Genomic DNA, 18,936 nt, shown 5'->3' with positions numbered 1-18,936 from the left:
AAGGGATTTCCTAGTTCAGTGTATCAACTTTTAGACTCCTGACTTGGCAAGAGTTACTATAGTAAGTCTAAATACCATAGGAACGCGAGTCTACGCAAGGCTTTTCTCGCAGTCGTAAAAATTTACACAAACATTACTTTGTTACATACATCACATTTACATATTTACACATAAGACACCAAAAAGGCGATGAATCCAAAGCCTGATTTTTGATTTTAGATCTCATTTACTTAATTCTGTATTAATTTTATTCAATCTAAAGCATGTTTATTGCTATGTATTTAATAATGAGACAGCACAGTTGTCATTTTGGGACTGTAGCAAAGAGGTGCACTACTCTTAACATTAAAGAAATCAGGCATTTTTATGTTTTTCTTTTGTTTTTAACGGGAGTATATACAGTGTTTCCTCAGATTACATGCACAGCTACCTTCTTTTAGAGGAATCGGATATGCAACATACCTTGGGAATCTTTTAATACTAGCAGGCTCAGCAAGTAGTCCATGCAGCTTTTCTCCATGATAAGAAGAGCTGTGGGAAGGTTGCAGAGTATAAAGAGGAAAAAGAAAAAAAAAAAATATCTGCACTTCAAAGATTCCCTTCAGATGAAGCAGATAGAAAATCCACATAGATTATTGCAGAAGCTGTAGGTGAAATTAAAAGTTGCCATCTCCAAAATATGCATTTGCCTGAAGTATTCTCTACGTTTACATATTCTAGGGCAGGCACAGCTGTAAAGCTACATATGGATTTTTTTTTTCTTTAGTCTGAAAGTGTTAGGACTTTAAACTTGGGTCTGTTAATACTGAGATCACATTTACAGTCCAAAGAATTATGTGTCCAGCATGTAGCAATCTTGATTATATTCCGGTCAGGATGTGGGAAAGATGCTATTAGAAACAAAACAATCAATTCACTTAGACAGTCCCACAAACATGCTTTATGGCATCTGCCTCCTACTCATTTTAAGTGAGGTTTTATAGTGACACATTGGTGAAGATTAGTACACAACTGCAGGCAGATGCCCATGACTGATTCAATTGTTTGCACTGACACTCACAATTGCTGTAATTGCAACTGAAGTGATACAAGCCATTGCAAAAAACAGACAAAGTGAAACCAACATTGTTCCTCAGAGATTTTATTAGTCAAAACCCAGAAATGCACAATCCACTGTTTTTTTTCTGGGTATGAATTCACCACAGCATTTCTGTTTGCTATGCCTGCAATACTGATTTAACGTAAGAAAGGCCTCTTTAAAAACAGAACTTGTACAGTAAAAGCAACACATTCCAGCCTCACTTGTTTATAAATATTTCTATTAAAAAATGTCATTAAAAGGTACAGCAGTAAATCATTTTTAGAAAAATCATCAAGAACTTAATGCGATCCTAAGTAAAGAATATTTCTAAGCTGTGGCTTTCCTCCATGCTCCAAGCACAGCCACCATTGTTCCTTTCCTTTTTTTTCCTCCCATAACTGCTTAACAGCATTAATGTTCAAAGCTGGGACTTCTGAAAAGGAGTGACCATCTTCTACAGCCTCTGGAGAAAGAGAAAATGGATGTTTAGAACTAGGCGGTACCCAAAACCTTCCCGAGAAGAGATTGCCCCGAAGCCTGCCAAGCGAGTTCTCATGCAGTCATGAAGACTTCCTTCAGACTGCCTACACGACTGGTGGCTCAGTCCAAAGGAATTAGGAGATGATCCACGTAGGAGTTGGAGGATTTAACACATTCACTCCCCACTTACAAAAGAAAAGTGACTTTCGCAGACATATTTCACTGAAAATGGAAATGCCTTTGCAACATAACCCATATTCTGAAGGTATTTTTAGCGTCTTCATCCTGGACACTGGAAAACTTCCATTTAAATGCTCAAGACCGATTTTATCTAATCTTTCCATGTTAGCGAAAAACAAAGAAACCCCAAAACTTTACAGGAAAACAAAAAAAAATTTGCCTGATTCTGTCCTATGTTCATTTAGACCAGTACACAGTAATGAAAAAATGCTATTGTTCCAGTTGCAGTTCCCCACTTATATACACATTAATTCACTCTCATTGATCAAATAGGACACACAAGAAGTGAGGCAGCCAAACCTTTAACTAGATTTTGTGTCAATTTTACTAAATAAAGGAGATCATCTCCTCCCCAGATTTAAATAGGGATTAGACTTCCCAATACATTGGAGAAGAGATACCTAAATCAACAACGTATTGCATCAGAAAGGAGTTCTGAGAAATGAAAGGCGAGTGTTTTAGATGTCTCCAGTTACAGCACCGCACTGGAGAAGGTCAAACGCCCAGACAAGCCTCCTGTAGAAAGACAGGTCAGATCTGATGCTCTGAACACGAGGCTCGCACCCACCTCACATGCACACGGCCAGGGAAACACACCTTGGGTGTCGGCAGCACAAAAAAGATCCATGTTGGGAGTTCGTGTCAGGGACAACCATGGAATCATAGAATGGTTTGGGTTGGAAGGGACCTTAGAGATCACCAAGTTCCAACTCCCCCATCATGGGCAGGGACACTTCCCACCAGACCAGGTTGCTCAAAGCCCCATCCAGCCTGGCCTTGAACATCTCCAGGGATGGGGCAGCCACAGCTTCTCTGAGCAACCTGTCCCAGTGTCTCACCACCCTCACAGGAAAGAATTTCTTCCTAATATGTAATCTAAATCTCTCCTCTTTCAGCTTAAAGATAGGCAGCTACATCTAAGGTCTGAGTAAGAGAGAGGCCATAGCACTGTGCCCAGAGAGGGGGCAACTCCTTGGGAGAGCTCTCTGCTGAAAGGCAGCAGAGAACACTAGAAGATGGGCTAGTGTAAGGTGCTCCTTAAAAGGTGGATGGAGAGCACAGGTGGAAATGCTGTAGGTACCACAGTAGGACCTCCCGAGTGGGAATCTGTGCAGCCAAATGGCTGTGGTGGCCCGGCAGCTCTACTGGAGATGGGCAGGCTCCTGTGCTGCAGGCATGGCACCCTCAAAACCAGGCCTGGCACCCTCAAAACCAGGCCTGGCACCCTGTCCGATAAAAGGCATCTCCTCTCTAAGGCAGACAAGACAGAGAAGCAATTTATTGCAACAGCCCAACCAAAAAAGGACATCTCTGCCCTCAATGGTTTTATTTTGGTAGCATTTGGATTCCCAACCACGTTCAGAACCACGCTGTGGGACACACCATAAAAAAAGGCACTTCCAGGCTCAGGCAGAAAGAGGAATAAACATTAGCCTCGCTCTACAAAGGAGAACTGAAGTATTTGGAGTCATATCAGAAACTAAGGCAGGGACAGCAGCTGAACCCAGAAACTCTAGGGACAGCTAGGGCCTAAATACAAACTCCCCCTTCATACATGTACATACTGATCTGTACATTTCAGAAATCCAGCGCTTGAAAATGAGATCTTACCTTCTCTACCGCTTTTGTCTCAGGAAGTCAAGAACCTCCTTGTGCCCTGTAGCCTCTGCCTGTAAGTAGAAACATGAATAAATCCTGCCATCCTGTGCACCAGGACATGCAAATACTTACTTGTGGGAAGTACGAATGTGTTACCACAGAATAATTAAAATCCAATTTAAATTTTAATTCCTCTGACATGGATGAGAAAATTCAGGCTCCAGCAATTTATTACTTTGGAACAGCACCAGACTTGAGTTTGTAACAAACTCTAATCCGGCTTATGGTCCCCAAAGCAGCATTTACTTTCCCCAAACTAATATTAGTGTGTTATTGCTAGTATTAATGTTTTATTACGTGTGTTATTGCTCACACAGCTAGCGTGCCATGCAGGGTGCAGCCATATCCACACTTACTACTTGCAGGGGACTCCGGCCATCGTAACCAGTTTGCTCCAGGTCTGCACTGGCCAGGTACCAGGCATAGAGCCCATCCACATCGCCTTTAGCTGCCAGGCTGGAAAAAGAATAGTTAATAAGGGTTTCTAAGTCTTTTTGGTCCCTTTCGGTGGCAATGAGCTCAGCAGGCAAACGCTGAGGCAGAGCAAGGCCCAAGATGGCTGCCAGGGCAGAGAGGTGAGGTGAAGGAAGACTATTACCACAGCTCTGAAGAGCTGAGCAAGCAGCACGGCTTGATGAATCAGTTCCTTAAATTAATAGGGCTGTGCTATAAGTACTTACAACAGGCTAGTTTCACGTTGTGGGTGTGACTATGACCAAAGGGGAAAAAAAAAAAAAAGTCACGTAGTTTCATATTTCACAACACAATATTTATCTCATGAAATGAACTGAGGGGGGAGGAGGGCAATGGATAAATCAAGATGCAGCCGAGCGAGAGCACAAGCAGATGGTGGTAGGGGTCAGCCTGCCCGATTGAAAACCATTAAGAAAGCCCCTTCCCAAGTTTGCAGAACTACGTTTGCCATCAGAAGTGATGATACCATTTGGGGCAGTAACACGGCTACAATTCTTTGAGTTTTTAAGATTTAAATGGGCAGCAAGCAAAAAAAAAAAAACAAAACCCAAGCTTTTCAAACATGACCTCTATCTGCCATGTATAACCAATAGAATGGATCAAAATTAATTATATACAAATAGGCAAGTTAAAGTTTCCAGAGGAACGTACACCAGATTGTTTCTTCACACATCTGCTGGTAGTCTCATCCTTATGGATGAGACTTAAGGTTCATTTGGATTTTTTGCTTTTATTTTGGTAAAAGAGGAGCTAACAGCCTGTACATCTGCAAAAGCATGGCCATCTGTACCAAGACTGTGGTCAGGCTGAGCTGACAGCAGGGCTGGGAGAACCACCCCCAGTTTTCTCAAGATACCAACCATCCATCAGGCTTCAAGACCTGAGCTTGCCGTGCGCTTGGCAGGTTGCTTTAGCAGAACTGCACAGATAATCATCAAGTGAGGTTGAATCTCATTAAGAGAGGGGGAACCCTCCCCAGACTTAATAAGTTTAGAGTTTGCTGCCTTAAACAGTGCTCGCCGTGGGGGAACGTCATACTGCTGGCAGCAGGGATGGAGGACGGTGACGGGCTCCTGTGTAGGACAACCAAGGCAGGCAGACCTGGCGGAGGGTGGAGAAGGCTGGAAGATGCAAGGGGCAGACAGTCAGGTAAGCTTATGGAGAAACCCCCTGAAAGCCAGGCTGCAGCGTTCACTTCTCTGCTAGGCTGAAATCACTTCTGTTGTTGATTACATCTCCTTAAGTACCTGAAAAAAATGCTTTCAGTGGAAGCCTCTAATTGCAGCAGTCTGAGGATAAAGTTGGAGAGAGGCTTTTGCTTGCAGCAGTTCCAGAGGTTGGACAGGAAAAGGGAAAGCAAACGGTCTCTGTCTGTGTTCCTCCATGCGACCCCACCAACCCCGAGGCAGGGCAGAAGACCTACAGCTGGGCCCTTTTGGGGATAGGGAAGTGGTGGTGGGGTGCTATGAGGTTTAACGGTGTTTCGGCTCGACATCAGGAAGACAAGGATCAGTAAATCATTAATGAAAACTTCCAGCACAAAAAAAAGGCCCCTCAGAAGCAATAAGGAAACAGAGGAAGGCAAAGGAGGTCTAACAGGAAGCTCCATGGGAAGTCCTTAAGGAAACTGCAGGAAAAAGTAAGCATTAGTAAAGAAAATGTGTAAGTATTAGTAAAGCAGAGAAGAAATTGCTTAGCAGTCACTTCTGGAACGCAAGAATTGTCTTTATTTACAGAGACAAGTCTCTTGCCACTGACATGGGAAGATCCCAGAATTAAGGAAGAAGCAAACAAAAAGCCTACCTAGTGAGAGTCACAAGCATCTCCACCAGCGGACAGGAAAGCACTGTATTTGCCAAACAGAATCTCATCGTTCAGCCACGTGCAAAGCGGAAATCACTTTGGGCAAAGACCAGCACATTTAGAAATATTACCAACCTACAAACCCCAGGCAATTCAGCCAGCATCACTGTAAGCAACAAACACGGACTACTGCACTTCCTTGAAAATTAACTGCCTAATAGCACCTGTTCAGAAAGAGCAATTTAACCCACATTGCCAGAGGTCAAAACTGTGAAGTGGTCTCCTTCCGTGACATTAAAGCAATCCAACTATACAGAAGTATCTTCAATTTTGCAGCAGCCCTTTACTGATCAAGTGAGAAGTGTATTCTATGGGGACTGTGACCCAGAGAACAAAACGTGACACAGCTTGTGAGAAAATTTAGATACTGCTCTAAACATAAGATACCTGCTATTCACTACATTGATTATAATCAAGAACACCACAAAACATTTTCTCCAATTCCAAATCTCTGTAGTCAAGCCAAATGCATCTGTATTTCCTTTACACTCTTAGTGTACTTCCTATAGTTAAATACATACATAGGGCTCCTCAACATACACTGTGGGGATTTTTGCTCTGTATTTTTCTCAAAGACAGTTATGCCAGCAATTCCAACTACAAGTGCATCCTCTAAGGAGCAAGTCCATCATTTTTATATCATGAAATGGAATAAAAATAACTTCAATGTACACTTATCAGGATGTTTAAAACCCACTTTGTTGACAAAGAACTACTTCATCACATTTTACTATACTCTGAGTGGTACCTTTTATAGCAGATAATCCTGGGTATGCTGCCTGTCAATACTCTTGCATTTAGAAAAAATGCTTATGTACCCATTTCACAGTTTCAGCATGGCTAACATAGCCATGACGATGACAGAGCGAAGATACAGTGATAGTGGAATTAATGATAATGCAATTACGTGCTCTGATTTTGTGCCTCCTGCCATGCTAGCACCAAGCAAACTGAGTTACAGAGATGCTGTCAAGGTACCAGGAGCAAAGCTGCTCAGGTCTCAGAGAGTTTAGAAGGACAAGGGCCAATGCAGTTCTAGATCTCGGAAGTACTGAGTACAGTGAAATTGTACCTTGGGGTTCCCTCCTGCTTCCTCAGGTACTAGGATTTCATCTTTCCCAGGGACACAAAGCTCTGCTTTTTCAGCAATTCTGCTTTTTCAGTGTCCAGATAAAACAATCGGGAAAAACTTTCTTTTTTCAGGTGTATCACCATCCTGACAGAAGAGAAAATATTAATTTTCCCCCCTTTTTATTTTGTTTAAATGAAAATCCTCAAAAAGCAAGTTAAAAGTCCGGCACAAAGCTTGGTTTGTTCTATCCTGAACACACTTGGGAGTGTTGATCTTAGCTAGTATCTCCACGTCTCTCTCAGTTGAGACAGACTTCTTTGAAAGATAGCAGGCATTAGAAGCTTGGTCCTAATTCCTGCAGAGGAATGTTCATCCTTCTTCCCCCAGCCTCACCCCCAAGTTTATGCTAAATTGAAGAGGCATCTTATTCTGAAAGTTGCCAATTTTGAAAGGCTGCTCTCTCTCAGTTGAGACAGACTTCTTTGAAAGATAGCAGGCATTAGAAGCTTGGTCCTAATTCCTGCAGAGGAATGTTCATCCTTCTTCCCCCAGCCTCACCCCCAAGTTTATGCTAAATTGAAGAGGCATCTTATTCTGAAAGTTGCTGATTTTGAAAGGTTGGATCCTTGTACATTATATTATACCATTTTATGAAATCTAAGAATATGAAAGAGAAAGCTGGTTTGGCTTTTTCATTGTACATTATATTATACCATTTTATGAAAGAGAAAGCTGGTTTGGCTTTTTGTCCCTATTTAATTTTGTGAAGTATAGACTTGAACAGAGTATCTCAATTCTATACAGGCTTTTTTCCTTCAAAAAACAAACACAAAGCAACTGTTTACCAACTCCAGAACTTGTTATGCCTTCAAAATAAGTCTGACTGTCCCAATTTATCTCATCATGGTTTGGTTTTGCAGACAGATGACAATACTACTACAATATGAGATGAGATTCTGGCATTTTTAAGCAGATTGCTAACATTGAGAACTCTCTATCATTTCAAAGCAAAGCCATGGACCAGATACCAAATATCAAGAAAGTGATTCCAAAAAGCAGACTAGCACCTCTCGCTTCCTAAAAAAAATCCCCACAGCAAAAGAAACCATGAAAGATTTAATAACCAGGTCATCTTGGCTGCACCTATGTGCATCTCCACTTCTACACAAGAGCTCCTGCTGACACTGTCCAGCTCTCAGTTCTGTTTGGTGCTCCTTTCACTCTCAAACATCACCAGTGCCAATGGATGGACCAGATACCAAATATCAAGAAAGTGATTCCAAAAAGCAGACTAGCACCTCTCGCTTCCTAAAAAAAATCCCCACAGCAAAAGAAACCATGAAAGATTTAATAACCAGGTCATCTTGGCTGCACCTATGTGCATCTCCACTTCTACACAAGAGCTCCTGCTGACACTGTCCAGCTCTCAGTTCTGTTTGGTGCTCCTTTCACTCTCAAACATCACCAGTGCCAATGGAGCACGTTTATTTTTATTTTAGCTCCAAATTCTTCCAACTGAACTATTCTATTCCAAAATCATACGTCTAAGCAGAAGGAAGCTGAGGAAACAGTATTAGGATACAAAAATTGCTGCTCACGGTCTTCTCTGAAAGCCAGTTTGCTTGAGAATAGGTAAGTAGCAAAGGGGGAAACGTGGTTATAGCTTCTAATTCAGAGAGAACTGTATGGGAGAAAAAAAAGTTAAGTTAGCCAAGTGCAGGAACTCAAGAGATGATCATAAAGCAAGCAGTTTTGTCGTTCTAAAGTTCAAGAAGTTGACGTATTGCCTTGGTGACAAATTCAAACAAATGGCGGCTTAAGGCATGTTACAAGATAGAGGAGATGTAGGAAAATAGTTCAGATTAGACGGAGGGAAGATGCTATAAACAGCTTGTTCTGTAAGCAGCTTGAGCATGTGAATATGTTGACTGCTATGAAGCTGCTAGTGCCTGCAAAGAGCAGGCTTAAAAGGAGGAGGTAAGAGGTAGGACAGAGGGGTGAGCCCGTGCACGCTGGAAAAACGAGTGTATCAGTCAGGTCACCTGAGGATACTCCAGAAAAAATATCTGAGACATTCTGGCAGAAGGACAAAGACCAATACCTCAGATTTAACAACTTTTAGGCATCTGAATAACGCTCTGTGGAAAAAGTCTACTGTGGTGCAAAAGACTATGCCAGGCCCTCTAAAACAGCAAGAGAAAAGCAAGCCCTTCAGCTCGGCAGAAGCAGCGTAAGGAAGAGCCACCACTGACAGACACTTCAGCCCCATCTCCAAGCCTGCCCGCTGCCTTGGGCTGGCTGTGCTGCTGGTACGAGCCATGCACAGATGTCTGCCAGAGGGCATCTCTCTGGCCACGGCCACCACTCCAGCTGGGAGAAAGCCACAGCCCCAGCTCCTGCCCTGCACCAAGGTAGGGGAGCCTCTTCCCCTCTCACTCTGCGCTGAGTCTTCGTTCAGCCCCTGCCCACACATGCGCTCCCGCCCTCTGCCTGGAAGATTTACATTGTTTTTATAGCAAACCTAAAACCATCAATGCCAGTTCGAAATATCTTAAATGTTTGTTATCAAAATATCACCTTGGAACAACAGGAGACCGCGCAATACAGATGTGGGGTGAATATCTTAAATGTTTGTTATCAAAATATCAGCTTGGAACAACAGGAGACCGTGCAATACAGATGTAGGGTGCACGATCCTCCTTAAAGTGCTGTAACAGAATGATTCAGAACCACTTTTTGTTTAAAGGACCCTTGTTCTCTTCTTTCTTTTTTTGGACATATTACTCCCAGGTCAGCTAGCCAAACTGGTTCTGCATGTGGCACCAGGGCTAAGTAAGGGGCCAATTTATTTGCAGAGGAATGTCATTCCCCAAGCCACTCCTCTGGCCTTCTTGGCGGATGGAATCTACGCCAAACCAAGGGTTTAGTTGTGTCCCATCACTTGCAGTGCCCTGGGAAGTGCATATTTTAACTTCATGGTAAAAGTCTTATTACCCAGTCTCCTCTGAGCGTGTTACTACAAGGGAAACACGCCAGGTAGTATTTCTTGATTCCAGAACTACCCAGAGGACAGAGTCCAGTCTCCATACCGAACACACAGAAGCTTTACCTTGACCTTATAGTTTTGTACACAATATACAGCACTGGCTGGACCCTAAAAGTCTCAGGGTTTCCTGCCAAGTCCTGATATAAAGGTCAGTAACTCAGGGTTTGTCTCATTTCGAGAAGAAGAAATAAAGTAAAAACTGCAAGTAATTTTAGGAAATACATGAGACCTTCTTAGAATTTTCAGAGTAACTTGTAATTCAGGATCAGTACCGGAAAAAATAAAATCAAGCATCTATTTCTTTTCATAATATATACCATACCATTAAACCACCTTATATATTAAAAGCAACTATACAGAAAAACAGCTTTAACAGAGGATTATAGCCTCTTAAAATTAAATACAGAGACAGTGAGCAGTTGTTCAAAGGTTTTGGGGTTAAACCTATTTGTCTATTTGATTTAGTTATTTTTAAGAACAATGTTATACACTAGTTAAAGTAGAAGGCATTCCCATATGAGTGACAAGTGGATTTTAAGAAAATAAAAATGATGCACTATGTGCAGTTTTATTCTCAAATAGAGATACTATTAAATCACACCTCGCATAGATTCCTCCTCACCCTTCCCCAGTGACAGTTTATGGAAAAAATGGGGCATATTTGCTTCCAGATCATTTATCCCCACAATACTCCCTGCTTTGGACCTCTCTTGAGATACTGATGCTCCAACACAGACTTGATTCTTAATTTCATCACTTCACTTGTTTCCTTATCATTAGTCTAGCACAGAAATAGCCATGTCATGTGCCAGGGACCCAACTATTCCTTGGAAGTTGTCTACACACTGTTCTCCAATCTGAGGATCTCTTCTCAAAAAACACCCCCCTCCATCCCAATTTTAGGGCCACCTCACTTCATATCACATTTACCTGCAGAGTTTCGTTCCAATGTTCTCCAAGTCATGGCTCGAAAGGTGCGCTCCTGTTTCTCGTAACAAATTAATCACTTGTATGTGCCTTTACGAAAGGAATACAAAAAACAGAGAAAGTTTTTTGACTGGTAATCTTTTTTCCCTTAAATCCAGCCTTACTCCTCTACACAAACAGTCAGTGAAAGTTCTTATGTGATATTCACCACCATGACAGAACCAATGAATCTTCTCCAAGGTGACAGATGGAGTAAACAGGTCTGTCCTTTCTATCAAAAAATCCCTCACACACTAAGCTCACAGAAGTGTTAAGTTCAGCTCTGAAAATGAAAGGGATGCATCCCTTCTCTTCAAAGAGATTTTTATTTTCTTTCCCTTAGTGCTAGCTTAATTTACCACTTGAAATACCAGTGACTGAAGGACATGCAAACAGTGAGGACATTTAGTACATAACATCATTCCTGTATTTTACAGACTACAATGCCCATATATATCATTCTTAAAGAAAGCATATGTCTTGCAGATAAACAATGAATCTTTAGGTTAATGTAGAAGCTAATCAGGTGTTTAGGGCTTCGAATCTGTGGTAAGTATTCTTATGAACCTCCCACAAACGCACACCTTTTCCTAGCTCCCTCCTCCCAATACCTTTATTATTTATTTCCACCTGGACTCTTTAGGAGGTCTTCCTTGTCCTTTCCTTTGAGATCAAGACACAAATAAATATTTAAGCACGACCAGCCAACTACTATGCCATAGTCACACGCTTGAGAAAGTCTATTGAAGAGGCTGGTTTCTAAAGGTACTCTCATGGGTAGAAAATAACATGACAGATGAAAAATGTGCAAAATGCATTTTTCACAAGTGACTTATTGAAAGGTTTAGAATTTGGTTTGAAAAGGAGGTGACTGCGTGCTCCTCTGCTAAACAAATGATCTAGTTTACAAATCCAAACACAGTTTTTTTCTCCAGAAAAAGCATGATGACACCAGTAGATCAGGGATAGTTTCATAGTATGTCTTTTAACTAAGCTGTACCATAACACTTCAAAACAAAGAGTTAGGCATATCATTGTAACAGGAAATATATGGGCTTTCCCAACTCATTACCTAAAAACTCCTCTGTATTAACTAAAAATGAGAAATAAGCTCACATACACATTCTGCTTAATTCACTTGCATGGGCCTTTCCATTTTAGAACTGGAATAAACTGCTTATCTAATCCCTCTGCTTCTTTTCAGGAAACTCCATCTTGAATGAAAAGAGAATGATACTTTACAGCTATCCATATTAAGCCTACATAAGCTTATATGTTGCATATAGGATCTTAATTTATAAAGTACATAAAGAACTATACAGATGCTACAGGAATAATTTTGCATTTCCAAACATAGGTTATTTAACCTACCAGACAGATTTATTGAAATTATACTTTGCTTCAACTGACAGATAAAAATTAAAATAAAATAAAATCCTTCTTTGTTTCATGGCAAAGCATTGCTGGAACAGCACATGCTGCAAGTTTGTTCAGTTATCTAAAATATTTTCTCAGGTGGGTCCCTTACGACATGGCTAGTCATCCACAAGCATCTCCTTGAGCCAGTAAATAATAGCGCGGCTTCCTATTTTTCAGTCTGTGGCGAAGAATGAATTCTACGTGTATGAAATGTTTGGTTCAGCCTTTAAGCAGAACAGCAATTAGCTGAAAAGAAATTTGACCTAAAATAGATTAAAGCAGAACATGTTTGTTCACTCAAGCTCACATTGGGTACAGAATTGAACATGGGGAGTGCCCGCTTAGTCTCCAACAACTGCTCTGGAGTATTCCTCATTTCTCACCTTATACTCGAAATCACAGCATGAAACTAGCACTTTTTAAAATAAAAGCATTGCTAAAAGATAAAAGGCAGCAAAGCACGTGATGTTGTGTGGTATCTTCCCTCAATGTGCTCCCGCTATGAAGTCCATATCTCTGGATTCTAGCAAAGCACCAGGATTTTCTTTTCCCCTATTGTAACTGTTTAGTCCTCACTGGTAGCAGGATTCCCTCCAGAAAGCACTTCACGTCCCACCAAGCCACACAGCCATTACTACTCTGAGTGGGACCCTCTAAGTCTTTGACAAAGACAGATTTGGGGGAATTTACCCCACGCGTTTCATACAGCAAATTTAAATGAAGAAAAAAAGTGCTTTGGAATAAAATAAATCTTTAGGCATTGAAACTAACAGTGTTTACAACACATGCTTACAACAAAACATTTCTAAATAGAAGTACAGTGCCAATAACTAAGAATCATTCAAAATTATGTTTCTTAGTATGATGGGAAGAAGAGGAAGTGTTTGCTAAGGGGAGGGGAAGGGAGAGGAAGAATAGGGACAAAAAGTAACGTCTTAGTATGATGGGAAGAAGAGGAAGTGTTGTATCCACTGCTTGTTAAGGGGAGGGGAAAGGAGAGGAAGAATAGGGACAAAAAGTAACATGCAAGTAAAAAGTGTTAAATTTAGTACTGTGACTATGAAGAGCCTGTCCATCCAAGAAAGCAAACGGACCACCTCACACATTCCCATCACTCAACATGAAAACTATGCAGGAGGTAGGTCGCACCACAGCCTGTTCCTACTTGCATCCAAACGGTATCTACATTCTGCAGAAACTCAAGCCCTATCCACAGCACCACTTCTTCTGTCTTGTACCTACCACAAGAGCATTACTCATATTTCAAGAGGCTGGCTGTGAATTTTCTGATACTATTATGTCTTCGGCACATGAGAGGTATTTGCCTTTAGAAGTTGTTTCTTTAAGTGCTGCTCTCCTGTGGCTTTCCAAAAGCCTCACAAGGGTCACAGTTCAGCTAATCTGAAGTTCAGCTGATGTCAAGAGCCACGAACTTCTTGGGAGCGGTTCAAATGCAATTCCTGTTCTAAGGTGACAGCACAAAACCCAGAGCAGAGCAACTGCTGGACAATGAAAGTTGCAGAGGGAAGGCCAACATCACCATGTTAGCCTGGGGTGCACAGCTGCTTGTCCAGTTTAGCCCCATCTGGGAAGCAAAACCATGAGGAGCTATTGTCACCTGCCAACTGTTCCTGACTGCCCCTTTTCTTAGTGCTCTGTTACCAAACTGTGGCTCAGAGCACTGGGACAGGCTGCTCAGAGGTTATGGAGTCTCCTTCTCTGGAGATATTCAAAACCTGCCTGGATGTGTTCCTGTCCAGCCTGCTCTAGGTGACCCTGCTTTTGGAGGAGGGTTGGACTAGATGTTCTCTGAAGGTGCCTTCCAACCCCTACAATTCTGTGATTCTTGGTGAGACATAGCCTGTAGAGACAATGCTATTTTGCATATGTTACTTAAGTTAGCCTTTTGATACTACCACTGTTGTTCATCTGCTCTCCGAAAGAAAAAACAAATAGAGACAAAAAATGTTTTTAGTGTCTCCCTCCAGTAGATTCCAGTATTGATAACACTGGTGATAAAAAACCCAATCTATACCAATATTTTAATGGATCAGTAGCAACAGAAATGATCCGGTGTGGTCTTCAACGTTCACTGAGTGAAGTTTGAGTTCCAGACAAAGACATCCGAACTCTTACCCGTTGGGAAGGGCTCTGGATTCACAGCAATCGAGGTGCTGCAGAGGACGTATCATCTTAGGCCCCGACTTGGCAGACGCTTACCAAAAGTGAATCAACTTCAAAAGGGATGAATCACACATGTGAAATTAATACACATGTAAGAGTTTGCGGGATTGGGGCCTTAGGGTGCACACCTTCCACCAACTCTCTTTAAAGAAATGCAGGTGTAATGTATATCCAAACTTGACTGGCTTCATTCTTTGTACTGCTTGCTCCCCTAGCAACTGGAATGGTTACGGCAGGATCAGCTTAGTTTCACTTGTTCGGTTTCCTACATGGTATCAGTGGGAATTTCAGGCTCAAATACTGTAAGAACAGGCTTCGGTGAGCTTCTGGAGTCCGTGGTGGTTAGATTTTCACTCTGCCTTAGATTTCCTGAAGTAATGTAAATGTAACCTTGCAAAATATCAAGTATTTAAATTCATATTTACGTGGGAGGTAATTTTACTGCCTCTAATCTGATGTTCTCACAGCACTGTATGAACAACACCCCATTTTCAACCTTTTACCACTGCACTACAAGTAAATGGAAGTGCTTTTACTACATAAAATATACACAATTTTTATTCAAGACATTTTCCTGCTTGGAGAGTTTCTGTTATTAAAAAAATATTATTCTATTGTTTTGAAAATGAATTATCCCTTGAGGGTACTTTAAGAAATTAAAAGAACGCTACTAATTTTGATATGTCAAGCAACTGGCCTAAATTAACAGTGGTCTGTTTAGCTTCATGCATATAGTGAATGAGACTACATGCAAATTGCAGAGTTACAAATGAAAAAGCGGAAATCCAGTCGTTTATTTCTTATTTAGAAAGGGACTCCACATTTTACCATCTAAAGAAACAAAGAAAGAGTCACTTAAAGTCAAAATTTAAGAGACTTTCACTGATATAGATCAAGTTCCTGGTCTACCAGCTGACAGTGCTACGTTAAGAAGCTTTTAAGACGACAACTCCTGATAATCTTTACAAATTTTTAAATGGAAAAGAGAAATCAGTCATCATTATATAGCTTCGCATGCTAGGTTAAAAGGCAAGCCACTGAGAAATGTGGCTTAAAAAACTGGAAGAAAGCTATTTTAAAGATGAGTGGATACTGTACCCCAGTTAAATGCCAATTAAACAAATACTAATTCTCAGAAAATGGGATTGCGCTGATGCAATATTTAGTAAAATTGAGAAAGTTACAATGTTAAACAGTTTAAAGCATTGACTGCTTATTAAGATCAGTTTTCCCCCTTCTCTCTCTGCCACTTTGTACACTGCATCAGGATAATCTCTTCACTTTCAGCACGCAATTGTTTCATAAATAGAATTTAAATATTTCTCTAGCAGAAATCTTTTTAGTGGGTATCTGATTACGCATACATACAGCTGTCTGATCTTTACCAGTCTCCTTTATGTGCTTATCAGTGTGAAATGCCATGCGAGTGCACAGCAGATCATAAATACCCATTTATGAGATTAGTTTTAAGTCAACTCTTCCTCTCATTCCAGCAGTAGAAACAAAAAGAGAAACTGAAAATGGTTATGGTGCAGTTTCCTTTTACAATTCCCTGTATCAAAATGGGTGTGCAGTTTTAAAGAGCTTAAGAGTCATAGTAGGAGTCTAATATAGGAGTGGCAATGCTAAGGAATCCAAACAACAAGCTCATGTGAAATTCCTCAGGCGGTAGATGGGTGCGGTAAAAAAAGTAGGTGCCTGATTTGCAGGAACATCTAATGGTATCTAAAGCTTTAGCATTTTCTCACATTGGACCAGAGCCACCTCTGTTCAGCTACGAGGTTATTTGTTTGATTTGCTGTTGGGCTTGTTTTTGCTTTAAGACTTTGAGGGTTTGCCATTGAAGGGCTTATACATTCATAAGATAAAGCAACAACTACAAAGCCACCAGGGACCATGCAGAAGGTATGGCAATAGCTCAGTGTGGCCACACAGAACTTCAGGTCTCAAGTTAATAGAACCTGTTGAGTTTTCTACATCTGGTCTTTGAGACACAAAAGAAGCCTTCAATTTATTCCTGCAGCCAATACAAAATGAGGACTGTCAGACCTCCCAGGGAGCTAACTCCGGCCTGACAGACCAGGTGAACTTGTCAACGTTAAAAAGCTATAGGAATATTTGGGGACAGACATCCATGAAGATCGTGAAAATTCTATCACTCCAAGCTCCTTCACAGAAGAAAAAAGCTTCTCTCCTGCAATCCTACAGACTGAATATGAGATAAGGAGCTGAAAGTGGATCAAAGAAACAAGCAGAGATTAGGGCGTGCAACTTCCAACACGTTAGAAGACCAATGGCTCTATGAATCCCCAGGCTATATAAACTAAGCCTTTTAAAATTAAATTTTGATATCTGATAACTTCTCTATTCCATGCTATGGCCATTCCTTAGGACTATACAACATGGAAAAGACCAGTCCATGACTACCATTGAAGAACTGCTGACATCCACAACAACAGGAAGAGGAAATCCACAAAGCAGGCAGAGCCGTGCAGCCATCCCATATAATTAGGAGTGGGAGGAAGGGAAAAATCAAAAAAACCAGTCACCCAGCAAGAGACTCAGGAAAGCACTGGTGAAAGGGAAAGAGTAAAACATGTCAACCTACCGGTATATTTTGTGCCAATTGAAACAGTCTGGTCTTGATGAGAAAGGGGAGGGTAGAAAGAAAACAGATAGCCCTTGGTCCTGCACTCTCACTTCTGACAGTCAAAAGGAGTGATCAGTTTGCCTCTGTTTTATAAGGTAGCCTCATAACAAAGAGTGGAGTCCTGAAATTATGGACAAAGTCTTGGCGGGAAGGCAGCAATAAGTTACCTTATGCTAAAATTCTGCATGCATACCAAGTTGTTTGCTTTCATTTCACATAATTTTTTAAAAAAATCTTTTAATTTAGACTAGTCGCATTCTTGGAAATGAAGTTGGTTTGTGTTATTTTAACTGGTATCATTTACACGTGACTCCTGAGACAAAACAAGACCAAAACACAGTGATGGACTTTAAATCCAAAATGATAGTAGGTTTATAAACTTTACACAGAGTGGTGTATAAATTGTTTTGTTACCTGAACTTGATGGCATTCTTCAGTGGGGTAGATCCATATCTGTCTCTAGCATAAACAGTTGCGCCAGATGTCAACAAATACTCAACTAAATGTAAATGCCCTTCAGAGGCTGCAATATGAAGTGGGGTTCGGCCATCGTAGTCTCCACAGCTCAAGTTTCCACCCTACAAAAGGACAGATCCTTCACATGCTAAAAAGACAATCACTTCGTATTAAGTTGTTGCACACACCACATTGTAATTCTGCCAAGATATTAAGCTTGTCCACTGTCCTTAACGTTTATCTTGTAGCACTGCTTTAGCACCAATAACGATATTTATTCCACCTTCTGCACGTTCCCCTCCTCTACATGTATTGCCATAACAGCCTGTTCAGATATGCCCTTTATTGCAGTCTGCCATACAGCAGCTTTGTGTCTATAGTCTGCTAGTTCTACTCGCTTTAGTTTATTGTTATTTTCCAGATATATTTATCCTTTCTTAAGATCCACTACCAAAGTCTCATGGGTAGGGCAAATCAAGGCAGAGAGGAAAAAAAAAAAAAAGAAGTAGTGTAGAAGATGATACAGGGAAATGCCTGTTTCTTTTTCCAGGTTTAACACAAGCTAGAGCTATGGGAAGAGCCAAAAATCCTGAATTAGCACTGCACCGTGTTTTGCTTAAATATAATTTTCAAGTTCTTTTTTTTTAAATCATGATAGATTTACATCCAAAAGCTGGATACTATGAATATGCATAAAGAAAGTTAAGCGAAAGAAAGCAGCACAAACCATTTTAAAGTGTTCCAAAGTTAGCAGATAAGAACTTGCATTTTAATCTACCAGTATTTTCACAGTTCAAAAGAAAATGTAAACAGCTGAGAACCAGATAGGGGAAAGAACATACCAGTTTTCAAAGGCAAAGACTGAGAAGCCTAGAATCCAACTGCATTAGTTAAAGCATTTTAATTCTAAGACTTAGGTAGTTGCTTCTCAGTGAGCATAGCTTCCCCCTGTCATTTACAGCTCTGTTTAAAAAATTGTGTTTTGTACAAACTGTTAATTTTACATTACCATTTCTGCTATGGCTCTTAGTGCGTCTATGTCGCCCAGTTTAGCTGCAGCACAAGCCAAAGGTGGAATTAATGCATCTCTTACGGCTTCTGACTCCTGAGAAACAAGTACAATTAAACATTTAATATCAGCCTTCCCTCTAATATGATTGGTGTCCAAGTCATAAAACACACTGCTTTTGCTTTCATGTAAAGTATCTGAATTAGTCATTTGGTTATTTAAAAATGGTAGCGTTTAGTTCTTGGAAGGAAAGATGTCTCATGTTCATTTTACATTTTGTCGGTCTCACATCCATGAAGATTTATATTCCTCCCTGGCAACACTACAATTATCTGAT

General features: G+C 40.8%; 1 protein-coding gene across 1 annotated transcript in view; it reads right to left on the bottom strand.

Annotated features, from left to right (window-relative positions):
• Positions 1–1,125: 1,125 nt before the first annotated feature.
• Positions 1,126–18,936, bottom strand: part of ASPG (asparaginase) — a 49,880-nt gene continuing 32,069 nt past the window's right edge. Inside the window, exons 11-16 of the mRNA XM_014957402.1 lie at positions 18,600–18,695; positions 17,549–17,712; positions 10,846–10,932; positions 3,817–3,916; positions 3,413–3,471; positions 1,126–1,544 (exon numbers count right to left, since the gene is read on the bottom strand). Coding sequence (XP_014812888.1) covers positions 3,418–3,471; positions 3,817–3,916; positions 10,846–10,932; positions 17,549–17,712; positions 18,600–18,695 — 501 coding nt within the window. The 3' untranslated portion in view covers positions 1,126–1,544; positions 3,413–3,417. The remainder of the gene's footprint in view (positions 1,545–3,412; positions 3,472–3,816; positions 3,917–10,845; positions 10,933–17,548; positions 17,713–18,599; positions 18,696–18,936) is intronic.

This window comes from Calidris pugnax, unplaced genomic scaffold, assembly GCF_001431845.1.
Source record: "Calidris pugnax isolate Ruff unplaced genomic scaffold, ASM143184v1 scaffold211, whole genome shotgun sequence".
Lineage (NCBI taxonomy): Eukaryota > Metazoa > Chordata > Aves > Charadriiformes > Scolopacidae > Calidris > Calidris pugnax.
This window is presented reverse-complemented; position numbering and strand designations above follow the sequence as displayed.